The sequence below is a fragment of the Amblyomma maculatum genome, chromosome 4 (assembly GCF_055883805.1).
Source record: "Amblyomma maculatum isolate TAMU_Amacu chromosome 4, ASM5588380v1, whole genome shotgun sequence".
Lineage (NCBI taxonomy): Eukaryota > Metazoa > Arthropoda > Arachnida > Ixodida > Ixodidae > Amblyomma > Amblyomma maculatum.
Window position 1 is genome coordinate 121358564 of NC_139347.1, and position 13736 is coordinate 121372299.

At 45.8% G+C, this 13736-nt stretch overlaps 1 protein-coding gene across 1 annotated transcript in view; it reads left to right on the top strand.

Moving 5' to 3' along the window:
- Positions 1-2538: 2538 nt before the first annotated feature.
- LOC146192260 (sialin-like) overlaps positions 2539-13736 on the top strand; it is a 70098-nt gene continuing 58900 nt past the window's right edge. The window contains exon 1 of the mRNA XM_084602416.1: positions 2539-4055. Coding sequence (XP_084458542.1) covers positions 4013-4055 — 43 coding nt within the window. The 5' untranslated portion in view covers positions 2539-4012. The remainder of the gene's footprint in view (positions 4056-13736) is intronic.

Sequence of the window (13736 nt, forward strand, 5' to 3'; positions counted from 1 at the left end):
GTTGCGTAAAAGCATCGTACAACTGGAGGATGTTGATATATTGAAACCAGCACTGCTGGCCCCATATCAAGCCGGCATGGAGGGCTGTAGGTAATTTCGACCGCCGAGGTTTGTTTGAGTCAAAATATGCAGCCGCTTGCGCATTTCACCACCATCTTAATGCAGCCACCTGAGTCGGAATCATGCCCACAATTTGAGCACTACATGACGAACGCCAAGGCGGAGGCAAGAAAAATTTACCGTTGAAAAGCGCCGGAAAGAGCATTGACATAAGACATCGAACTCACAAGCCGTTCTGGTTCACTTCCTTTCTCATTATCCGAATCAATTTTCGCGGTACGAGCCACGGTACGAGCCACGGTACGAGCCACGGTACGAATTCAACAAGCATTCATGTTTATGGTTAATATTTCGAGTGGAATGAACCATTGAAACGTTTTCCTCTGAGAAAAAACAACTCTTCCTACCTTTAATTCGCACAAGCACGAAGATGGTAGCGCCCATTTGAAGGTGCCGCGTATACTGTGCCGCAGCCGAAAGATACAAATAGGCAAATTTTCTGCTCGCACGCACGTAAATAGTACGCCTACCTTTTTCCTTCTTTTTTTTCTTTTTTGCCACCCCAGTGTCATGAGTCCCGCGGCCTCCGATATTGCTTTTAAAAAGAACGAAACGTGACAGTTTCTCGGTAAAGGGTGCTGGGGAACATTATGAAATTCAGGATAGCTAATGTTAGATATTTTAATACCGTAACTTGAACGCTGAACGCATATTACAGTGAATTCATGTGGAGATATTATCGGCCGAAGAGGAGTTAACTTTACTGTTTGTTGTGCCGATCGATATTTTCGTTTTATTTATATCGAACCGCAATGAAATTTGCAGCTGCCATCGGCTATAAACGTCCAAAGCGTATAGCAATCATGATTCAAACAATTCCTTAAGCAAATTAACGTTTCGCAGATTATCAAAAAACGAAAAAACTTACAGCTGTCACTGGGATCAGTGAAATCAATGAGATAACAGTTAAAAAGTTCGCAATGTCTCTATGCTGTTATTGTATCTGTGGAAACAGCCTTGTATTAGCTCAAATCCACTTCATTTCAGAAGGAGGCATATTTCATCTACATTCTTCCTACCAAAATAAGTACAATTCACTTTTCTGGCTGAGGCTGTGCCACAATCTGATATAAAAATGGGAACACCCATTGCCCACTTTATTGCTCGACAATCGCACTTCAAGTGACCTTCGGTGCTTTCATGCCATCATCTCGGATGAAATTTCAACCACATTATATCAGCATAAAATAAAACTGACCAGTCTGCCGCTGAAATATTAGCTGCTGAAAAGATATTGATTTTTTAAATATACTTGTACCGAGAAATTATTCAAAGGATGTTTACTGAAGATGTGATTGGAGAGTTGAGATTGAAAGAAATAAACTTTAACTCCAACTCCAACTCCAAACTGATATTCGCGATGCGTTGTGTGCAGTGCGTAACTATACAAGCCATCGCGACGGCGCGGGGACGCGCTACATGCTCTTGGCCTCCTCCTGAGCTGCGTGCGCCTGCAGGAATGTAGCACAAAATGCGACATCATCGGCGCTGTCGCCACAGTCATCAATGGCCTTATACTAAACCCATCTGCAGTATATGACCTGATCCCTGTGACCGCAATCGGGAACGCAATCTCTCACCAGAACATGTTCGACCCCTCTACTGTAACGATACAGCAACTTTTCTTATACGAATACAGCAATTAAAGTTTGTCGCTGTAGAAACCTATATGCTGTATTGTACGGTGTATGATTATTGGTGCATGACGCGTCGCCTAGTCGGTGTCGTGTACTTACATTTCCTTTTTTTTTTTTTACACAGCGCGGTTGTTCAAACTTAACAGAAAATAAATAGGTCACATCGTGAAGTTGTTTACAGACTGCAATACTAAACATGGCTCCCATTTTGTTTTCTTTATTTTCTCTCGACAGCGATAAGCGCGTTCTGAAAGCGCGTGAGGCAATGCTTGTTCGGCGAAAGTTCACATGCAAATTGACAACGCCGCTCAGACAGTAGCAAACGCGTGCATGCCGCAGCTCGAGTGACCAGAGACTAGACAAAAGCAATCGAGAGAAGATTAGGACGTGAGGGGAGTAGGGTTGAGATAGCGGCGCACACACGAAGAGTGCGATATCGCGCATTGCCGGCGCTCACTTAGCGCGGCACAAACAACAGCTTTCGCATCTTCCGGTGCTTCGGTTTCACCACTGCCAATCCCGATCAGCGCTGGCCTCACTGCCAGCCAGCTTCGGCCGGCTGACCGGACGTCGGCAGACCACTGACGCACGTGACGAAAAACAAGGTTATCCTTATCGAATGAAAACAAGAAATCACTGCGCGCCTCGTCTCAATAGGCGCAGCTCTGCATGCTGCCCAGCGAACCGCCGCTATCTATATCATCGTGGGCGCCCTGACAGACGGCCAGAAGAAGCCAGGAGCTCGGAGACTGCGGCTCGTTCCATATGCTGAGGAGTGCGATTGCGTGTAACTGTACCGAATATTATGCATTCATTAGCGCGAGAAAGTTTCGCTTAGCCCTGCAAATAGGCGTGTGTCTGCAGAATAGTTTTGGGTGATTCTGTGGGAGTTTAATGCATGGTAGCGGCCAGTGTCCATTGCAAATTTCTTGCTGAGGTGAGTGCACCGTAGTTTTCCGGCCAACTTGCCGAAAATATTCATAGTGAACTTAGCGACGAGGGGATAGTTCCCAGTCCCATTTCGGGATTATTTTTGCCGTATTCCTACCACCCTTGCTCGAGAGACCTTTGAGAGCCAGCGGCTAGTGGTTTACCAGTGAGCGTGAGCTCTCCACTTTTCCTGTCGCATTCTTGCGTAGTCAAGCTAACACCGACGCAGCATGTCACGGGGTTAGAGAGAAACCGTAGCATGTAAATATTGCGAAGGGCTTCCTTTCAGAGAAACTGGCAACATTGCATTGCGGAAGTGGATGCAAAAGCACTAGACCTGCATCCAGCGGAGCGAGTGCTATCTGTTGGACAAGGCCTGCATCGTAAAGGGGAGCTGCTTCTGAGGAAGCAGAATCTAGCTGCGCAAGACGGTTCGCTCGCTCTCCAAGCCGGCGCCATTGGTAGCCGCCATTACGGGGGACTCGAGTGAAGACGAGTGCAACGGCGCGGGTACCGGACAGGATCCTCGTAGGGCACCTCATGACACTGGCGAAAATCGTGAGAGGACTCGCAAGCGAGAAACTGCGGGATAGTCTCGGTCAGAAAGGCTCACTAACTGAGTCTATTTGAATCTCATCCAGAACGGCGCTTCGTAGACTAAGCTGCGTCGAAGACCATTCCCATCGGGCGCCCCTGGTCTCTTTGAAGACGTGCTCCACTAGCGAGAATCTCGCTTAGGATTCGGGCACCGGGACCATCTAGAGATACGGCCCACACAAGACGTCACTCTAGGTGACTGCCTTGGCTCTACGAGCTCACTGAACGTGCTCAGTACCGGGTATCTCAACGGTCAGCTCCGGACTTGACTGGGAGAGCCTATTTTCATTCTAGAACACCATCAACACCCACGGCCTACGTCCAAAAGATCAAAACATCCGTTTTCTATCCTTCTAGCCATATTCGTCCCACTTCGGAGGTCGTTTCGCTTATTTCTGCGTTTACTACACGTGCTTTTCTGTGCCATCTCTGAAGGACGTTTTTAGGATAGTCAGTTCAAAGATTGGTTAAATCGCATGTATTGAACTGTGGTCACTGTTCGTGCTGCGTATGGCTCTGTCGTTCATTGACTCAACTTAACTTAAAAGACAGGTGTGAGCGTAGGACTCTTCGTAAGAGCCAGTCTCTGAACTGTCGGGCACAGCCGACGTTCCCAACGTGCTGACGGACTTGTGTTCTGCGAAAGGCGGTCGTCATTCCCAGTGGGTCTAAGAGACACTCGTGCAGAAGGAATTTAGTGCCAGTCAAGACAACCGACCACAGCCAACATGGAAAAGAGGCCCATCCTGCCCCGGAGTGGCAATTCACTGAGTAAGTGCTGCACATTTTTCTAAGTTGCTAGTTTATTCTTCGTTTGTAGCATCTTGACTAGCGCAATCATGGGAATACAGATTATACAGACGCTGTCAGGTCCATCTTCCCTCATCCTTGCCGGTTTTCGCTGCAATCAGGATGCTTCAAATGAACATGACAGATACATATTTTGGTCCGATTGTTTCCGGAATTGATAATTTACCCCGCAATCCGTGACGGCTACTGGCTTGCACCTATAAATGCAATTCGCTTTGCAGGAATCATTTGGTCAATGATAACTAATTACTCACGAGAAAAATAGCAATGAAAATGTACTTGCGCCCTATTTAAATTACGAACAAGCATGAAATGCATCGCCAAACAGGCGGAGTGCATTGTAAAAATGTTCTAGATATTGATCGCCGCGGACTGAGTTTTGGATCGAGCTCGAGACAAGATGATGGTTACTTTTTGTTTGTGTTCTTTTTTTTTTTTTTGTTCGGACAAACGATTCGAAATTGTAGGCTTTTAGTTTCGGCGTAGGTTTCCTAGCGAATTGAAAATAAAAAGGTATTTCACCTGGGTTTGTTGCGAACGGGATCCTCGGGGGGAGGGGGGGGGGGGGGAACAGAGGCAAAAGTCATGGTGTGTCTTTCTTCCCATTTGTAGCTAAAAGGAAAATTGTAAGTTCTCACGTCAGTCCCTTTCGCCAAGAGAGGCTTAAATACTTCGCACTGACACTCGAGGTATGCCCGTTAAAGATTAATTCAATTCATTCAGGCTGCCAGAGTGACACTTGTGGAACCGTTCCGTTTCCTACAAAATACCTATACATTCGGAGTAGTTTGTTGTATCAGTATTTAATTTACAGTGGATGGTCTACGCTTGAACTAGAACCGAAACCATCAAAGATTGATTTTTTCCGTGTTACTCCGAAAAAACTAATGCAACGAAGAAATGGGCACATCCAGGTACTAGATAGCGATCATATTCGTGTTCTTTTTTCACGTCTCTTTTTTCGCGCTATTTTTTTTTTTTTTTTTCAAATATAATGAGTTGCAGATCACTGATACGCCTATAGCCGCGATTAAAATAAGATAAACTGTGCTTCGGTTTTTAAACTCTTCCCTAGCATTGCGCAATGTAAGTTTAAAGGTTAGCAGTCTTTATGTACAATTGTAAAATTAAATTTGGCCTCCATTTGCACCTATATTCTATTATTTTTGCTAGGTAAGACCATGAGAAGATTTTTACGGCCGAAGCGTGGACCGCGATCTTCTCTCTGCTATTGTGCATTGATGCAGTAGATGTTGGTTAGGTACCACTGCCGTCCATAGCGCTGCACTAGAGGGAGAAAGGTCTCTGAGTGAGAAGTTTACCTGGATTTGGAGGAGGGGCCCAGTCGAAAAAAACTACAGAACTGTGTCAAAAATACGACAAAATACCCTGTAGTTCTGTCGTAATCATCAGACTTTTCTGTAGTTCTGTAGTATAGTTTTGTTGTCTGTAGTTCTGTAGCACTTTTCTGTTGTAACTACAGAAATTTCTGATGTTACGACAATGTTTTGTTGTCACAACAGGTTTCCCGTCAAAAACCGCACAGAAATTCTGTCGCAACATTAGAAAATTTTCTCTACTTTTTTCCGACTGGGCGGTTGATGTCGACTGCGGTTCAAGCCATTACAGTTGTCAATGGGCAGTAGGCGTCCATATTTATGACGAATACTTCGAATTTCAGTTACGAACTAGCGATGTATATGCATGCCTGAAGATAATAGACAGGATTACCTATTTAAGGAAACGTCTGGCACTCTCATTGCTCTTGTGCTTCAGATACACAGTCACTTATTTTTGTATTTATTTATTTCTTGCTCAAGGACACACATGGGGCATTAAATGAAGGGCGGACTTTAAAACGGGCAGGGTCATGATGTAGCACATCTTTAGTTGGCGTATTGGTCACCTCCCTGGCGGTCTGGGTGAATGAAGTAGGCAGAGACTGATGCGCGAATTTTATGCGCTTGATACGGCATGAATGAGGTCAGAATAAGAGGTCACATTCCGCTTGGATACAAAACACAAAAAATGGTTTGCACGACAAGCACGACTTAGCCTCAGGTATTGTTGCGGTTTGAAAGAAGATGCTGACGAGGTAGCCCTTAATCGCACTGCTGCGCATGAATCTAAGGTACGAAAGTCACATTTTTCGCTTGCGCTTCTTTTTGGTTATGCGGTTGGAGTTTAGCTTCTTGCATGCAAACGGCATCTTAAAACAGATCACGCGCAAATATGCTTCCCTTCCTAGAAGTAAAGATTTTGTCCGCAGAGTTTCTCAGAGAACCGCAGTATCTGGCTGAAGGTATATTGTTGCACGTTAACGCAGCCGGTAATGAAGCACTGCCTTCGTTTATAGTCAATTGTCAACAAGGTGAGCCCTCTGGTTTAATTAAAGCTTTTCTCTGAGCTCTTGTTTTGTGTGTCCTTCAGCCAGGGTAGGTGTTTCTTGCAGGATGTAAATGAAAGAGCACTGGAAATGCGTTAAAGGGGAGCTTCAGCTCGAAATCCGAGCCAATAGAGATTTAGTTTAGAGGGATTTGCGGTGATTGAGTAATTAGCAAAAAAGCGGATCAAAAATGCGCATGCGCTGAACGCTAACAGCAAAATAGCGCTGGCGCATGCACGCAATTTTGGGAAGTTAGCGCGCGTCTTTTGCGCATTTAGCATGAAAACATGGTGGCCTCCTTGGATCGGGCAGCTGTCTGCTTCAGACGAACAAAGAGTCGTTGCAGTTTCGGTTCGTACATTTACGGTCAACTACTGGTACTGTCGTCTTTCGCTTTCACTAATCTTGCTTCGACGACGATGTGCAGTGTGTAAAGAAGCTTTGCTGTAGAGATTCGGTCTGTATTATGATGCTCCTAGGCCTAATGAGGTAACCTAAGACGATGCAACCGCTCTGAACGCAGGGAATTGGTTTCCAACCTGGTTTCGGCGCTTACTGTATACTACTACTAATTTTGGCTGCTATATAATTATAATTTACGAGAAACTATTGAGCTGGCTATGAAGTTTGCATTGCATTTTTTAAATGTTAAAAGTCTAACTTCAAAGGGGCATGCAAGCGGGGTTCTTGTAGCATACGTCCATCACTCCTCAGAGCAGAAGAGAGCAGACGAGAAGCGTCATAATCAAAATGTCCAGAGCCAGAGTTGGAGCATGGTGTAACAGAAATATGCATGTACGTTTTAACTGCTCCGACGACGTCGCACTGCTGCGAGAAGTGCGGAACCTGAATTTGTTTGGAGCATCCGAACAGCCGGTAATTAACAACGGGGGTTAGCACATGGTCGGTTTTCGCATGGTATGATCTTTGATTCGAAGCGTACACAACAGTAAAACAAAAAAAAAAAGGCTTTTTTTTTTTTCAGGAATTGTGGTAATTCTCTGCTGCGAATTCCTCCTTCAGCCAAATGGGATTGTTGGAATCACTAAAAAGGGGCAGAAAACTACCAACAATGTAGCTGATACGTTTGAGACGTGCCGTTGGACATCACTGAAGAATGCAGACTTAAGATAGGTTCCAAAATCGCACCAGCGGTTGGGATACGCATGCCGTCTTAGGGCAATACAAAGCGCCTGTCGGCCAGGGACCTTAACGCCTTTGGCGCGGGTGATAGCATCTGGCATGGCAAGCCAGTTCTAAAGTCGCTCAAACTTCTCTTTTCGAACCGGAACTGCAATCTGAATAGCGCAGAGTCCACAGCAGATATATCCAGTTTACAATTATTCGAGCGGCCGCGGCGTATAGTCGGCTCACTTCTGCTTTCCAAGGAAATTTCCAAATTTTTCGGCGGCTTCAAACAAGTCAGCACTAGCGAGCACGAGAGCAAGGGCTCCTAGATACAGTTCTTCGTACTCCAACGTCAACAGATGTCATAAATCATTCTAGACGCTTGACGGTATAGTTGAAAGGCGCCTGAAGAATGTGTAGTTCAGAAGCCTGGAAGGGCACGCCGTCTGTGCATTGGAAGCAGAAATGCGAAAAGTTTAGAAGCAGATGAACGCTGAAGAATGTCAGTGGCGCCTGTAGAAGCAGACGAATGTATGCTTCTAAAGCAGACGGCGTGCACTTCTAGGTTCGTCTGCTCCCACAGGCGCCACAGACGTTCGTCTGCTTCTAAACGTTTCGCTTTGCTCGCGACTTCGAAGTCAGATTGTACCGGCTCCCTGCGACTCAATCTACGCCTTGTTTCATTTCACACTTTGCTTACCAAGCGACGCTGGCAAGCACCTTGAATATATCCGCAATCGCTGATATACCTCATGCAAAATAGTTTGTGTACCGTTTGCTAAACGCTATACTGAAACTCGCTTTGAAAGTGAGTCTTTTGCGACACGCTAACTTTACTTACGCTAGCACCGCTATTTACGCTAACGCTAAACTAAAGCTTTCTAATAATGTTTTGTCAAGGGTGTTTCTCTACGCCTGGCAAGTGCGACCATCACTAGCGGGGGTTTGAATACGCTTTTGTTCCTGAAGAAGAAAAGCCAGGGATCGGGAGGGAGCAGGGTGGGGGAGAAATACGCAGGGCAAGGAGGGAAAGACAGTTTCATTCGGCATGAATTTCTGATTCCGGAACCGGTGATCCCGCGGCTTGAAAAATATATAAATAAATGAATTATTGAAAATAAAGAAAAACGTCATGGGATCACCGGTTCCATGAATCAGAAATTCGTGCCGAAGAAAAGTCTCACTCATTGCCCTGCTTCTTTTTCCTCTACCCACCTCCTTCCCCTTCCCGGGCTTTTCTTCTTCGGGAGCAAAACCGTATTTAAACATCCGCCAGTCACGATCGTGCTTGCCAGGCGAAAACAAGTCCCCCAGAGAGCACAAAACATCGGCCCAATATAGGTACTGTGCTGACAATGGCCGGCCCAGCATATGACCAGTAGATTGCCAACACAGCCCGATATTGGGCCGATGGCTTGTGCTTCTTGGGCGAAAAGTTGGCTCGAATTGCGAACTGAGGCTTCCCTCAACTCTTGTTCACTGCTCTTTCATATTGAGCAACCATCTTACTTCTCCCGTTCTACTCTGCATGCCATTAAAAAAAAAATCCAATTTTGTTTCTCACTCTATCCTCTTCACGGTAGTGCACGGTATGCATTGGGGACGATAAACAAGTTATCATGAGTGCATATCACTGCTTCCGCGTGCGCTTCGCACAGCCCAATCTTGCTTTCAAACTCAGTGAAAAACGACTAATTGGTAAAGTTAAAAACAGATTTGGAAGTTATTGGGAAGTGCTTGAAGGCGGTTGAATTTCATTTGATTTCAGGTTGTTTTAAAGGTGTCGAACCGGCCACCTCTGATAGGAGAGCATGATTGTACGGTCTCTAACGCAACAAAAACAACAACATGAACAGAATGTTATCTGGAGTTTAACCTGGTTAGACGGATGCTATCCTTCGCGAAAACTGTCTGAATTGTCCGCGCCAGGACGCGGGGACTAAGACTTCACGATCTGGCGGGCCAATCAGGAGCAAGGCACAGAAGACAAAAACAAATAAAACATGAAACTTTATTTTTCTTTGTAAAAACTACAAGTGTGGATTAGCCGCCAAAAGCTACTGCTACCACTCGCTCGACAGGGTGATTGTCCCGACTCGTATAACGGCAGTAGGGGTAAAATTTGGAAAATGTAATTGCCAAAATAACAAAATATCATAAATATAGCGTCACAAGAAGGAGAAATGACTTTGGCACGATTATATCAATACACAGAAAATCATCACTCGAAGCGCCACATCTCGGCTCACATTTCTCAGTGTCACAATATATAGATTGGTAATCGACAGAATCGTGGGCGTAATTATTGTGGAGAACTGGCAGAATATAGTTTAATGATGAACGGCTTATTTGTTTCCCACATCCAAGTTGCTTGGCTCTGGGTCCTACGGGAGCTTTCTCGAAAAGAGCAATACATTGTGAGCGAAAGCGATTAAAGCGTTTCGTTGTTAGCTCCTCAACTTGCTCCAGGTAATCCGAGTGTGCTTCAGGACGGAAGCGGGAAAGAAGCGCGTTATCAGTGTTCCGTGTGAAATGTAGCTCGCCATGGAAGGTTAAGCGTGCGCGATTCACCAGCACGGCGACCGCGCGGCGGCGAAAAGTGGCCTCTTCGGGCGCAAATTCGGGGCCGGGCAGGCACCTCCCAGCGGCGTCGTGTCCGAGGACGAACAGTCGCAATTAGAAAAATGGCCCTCCTTCTGGCGCGATTCCTCGTTCCTGGTGCGTCGTGCTTCGAGAACGACCGGACCAGGGCCGGCCGGGAATGTGGGTCGTCTAGCCTCCTCCCCAAGAGAAGGGCCCCAGGAGCGTTCAGCGACGGTCGCCGGGGCCCCGTTGACCCCGGCCATTACGACGCACCCATTCACTGCTGCGCCTTCTAGGGGGACCGGAGAGACAAAGGCTTCGAAAGAGGAAGCGGCGTCGAGAGGCAGCTCTCTCCTTTATGGTGTCGTTTTTGGACGCCCTCTATACTACTTCGACGCTCGCCATGTATAATGTAATGTCCATTGCCTTTCAGCGAGTTCGGGAAGTCAGCCGGTCGGGTATTCAGAACAATCCCCTTAACGTCTGTCTGCACCGTCGAAGGCGGGCATTGAGATGGCTGTTCGGAACTTCCCTCGAAACGGTGACACGTTCCGTTGTCTCGGCAGTGCTATCTCCGACAGTTGGAATGTTGGGCTTAGAATGGTGCCTCTTGGCGCCCCTCGCAATGTGGACGATACCTATTCACCGTATGAACCCTTTTGCTATAGTGGACGATAAATAAATTAATCCTCAGCACACTCCGCACGTCGCATGTTCCTGGACATACAAAGCTTGCCGCAGTCCATGCAAGTAATGTGTTTCTTGTCTGATAAGCAAGAAAATTGGTTGCTAGGCAGGGCTCATCGATCCGAGGCTTTGACGGTCGACGGCTTTACGTTGGAATTCCAATAGTGCCGACGCTGCTAGTGGAAGGCGTTGCCTGGCTATCAGTGTATAGCGGTGTCCCAATTGTAAGTGCACCCTCATTCGTTTTGATGCGAGAAATCTGGTTTAGAAGTATGAACCTTACGTTTTGGTTTTACATTTTCCCTCTCATTCGCCGCCTTTCTATGGCGTTTTTGAACGTGGTTTGGTTTCGCTGCTGCGAGTAATTGCCATGTATGTAAATTTGTATAGGGTGTAAGTTGGTTGTTGTGCAATTTTCTCGGAACTGACAAGGATTTAGACAAACAAAAGTTAATGCCGGTGGGCATTTATATATTATCCCTAAAATACAGAGGAGGGTGGGTGGAGGAGGGGTTATTATGTAGAAAAAGGCAGGCGAGGCTTTATAAGCAAGCAGCGTTCCGCCGACAGGGTGCGAAATCCCTTCAACGTCCTTTTCTCTCGGGCGCCACATAAAAACACCAGGCTGCGTTACTCCCCTTTCAAAAAAATTAGCTGAGGCTGAGCATGAGAAATAGCCGGTACAAGCGCATATTGCACATTATCGCGTGAAATACGGCTTCACGCGGACAACGTGCATGATCGATCTCGGAGCGTGGTTGCCGATGCGAGGGCTGCACAACATTAAACCAAGAAGGTAAAACATTACAAGTCATTTCTTTTTTGCTTATAGCGAATGCCTGTAGTCGTGGTTAATAAACATAAATGTTTCTACTCTAACACAGACTTTAATAGCGCGGTGTATCCAGATTATTTCGAGAAAGAGGTACACAAGGGTCCAACAATTTAATAATGTAAGCATAACTTGGCAAAATTGTATTGAAATTTTAAGCTTGATCGCAAACTGAATTGAACTGCGTTCACTGAGATGACTACGTTTCAAAGCAATACCTTTGATTACGACTATTCTGAAACGAATTCACCCAAACGATTTTCTGAAGCTTCACTCCACCCTAATCCCCAAATGTAATGAAAAATTGTGATATTGCGCAAATATCAATAATAATTTCCGCGTACCATTAAACACTGATCTGAGCCCCGCCGCGGTGGCGCCGTGGAGTTGAGAGCAGCTGTTTTCCGCTGAGGTGGTCCACCGTAGCGCATGCACACCCCGTCATGCTGACTGCGACAACCAAGCGGTGTAGTGACGATGGTTACTAGTCGCGGAAAGCGAAAACAAGGCCGCAGCGAAGCATACCGTATAAGGCTCATGGCCCACTCTAAAGAGCGAGCTGGTTTGGTCGATACAGGAAAATTGCAGCACTAAGGCAAAACCGCGTTCAGATCGACCTCAGTTCATGTCCAGTGCATTTGCATTCTATTTTCAAGTTTTACAACATCTGCAGGTGTAGTGTGCGGCGCGCCTTTTTAGTGTCCACCGCAACCTGTCTAAAGTGCGTCTCGGTTTTAAGCGTTCGTCCAAGCCGTTTGCCGAAAGGATTTCGTTTTGTTAGGCACAAGGATACTACGACTGCCACCTTGAGTGCTGTGTTCCTTCCGACTGATCTTGGTCGGATCTTTTAAACTATGCTTCATCCTTTCGTTGGGCTTTTGATACTTTACCTACAACTGGAGTGAACAGTAACGACAAATTTTGCCCTAGTAACATTTTTATTATTCGCTCTATTTTCGGTCAGACAGCCATCTGTTGACGTCATATGTCGAATTGTATATTCGCCAGTCCTTAGTCGCGGAGGTTCCAGCCCCCGTTCCTCAGGCCTGCGTGCCAGGAGCGGGGAGTAGGGGGCCTCCTAAATCGGTGGAAAATAAAGTTTTAATCAATCAATCAATCAATCAATCAATCAATCAATCAATCAATCAATCAATCAATCAATCAATCAATCAATCAATCAATCATGTAGAGCAGAGTGCGTTGCTCGCGATCCCTGCTCGGCCCGTTGACAAAAAGCGTGGACTATGGCAACGAAGTTTTTCAATGCTCAAGTTCCTTACGTGCTTCTTTTTCTGTTAAACAACGGTAATTTTCTGCCATACAGTCCGAACCGGGTGTGTAGTTTGAATGATTGAGTTTTCGGTGAAACAAAACATTTTTCTTTTTCATTTTTGCTACGGAATTGGATAGCCGTAGTCTCGCTCTGAAAGGTACACGAAAAATGCCACTAAAGTGCGCCCTCTAAACGCGTCCATCCTTCAGGCAGCCCGTCGATACCCGTATCCACAGTTCTGTTTCAGTGGCCTTCCAACAGAGGCGTGCCGTTTCAATCGGCTTCCATAATGAAAGTTAGTACTCAAGTGTATTTTCGAAGCACGTTTTAGAACAGTGCAAAACCTGTAAAGGCAAAACGCGGTGAATCGCAAACTGGCAACTCCGCTCAGTGCCTACTTAAATGATTATGAGGCACATGGAGAATTTTACGAGCAGATTGACAGCAATGGCCGAAGTTCTGGATTCGTAACAATTTCTTTCTGATATTTGTTCTGCATCTACAATGAGCGAATAAGGTTGCGACAAAAAAAAAAAAAAAACCAAAGACAAGCACTTGTGAAAATTAATCGCTAAGCTATAAGAATGCTGAGCGGGGATCTCCTGATTTATTTATTGTTATTGCAAAGTTATCAATACATAAAAGGGCCATTTTTTTTAATATACACCAGCTTCACCAGTGAAGCAAACATTCATGGTAGGTATAGCAGATTTCCTACACTATAGTGTAGCTGGTGTAGGTTAAACAAATGGC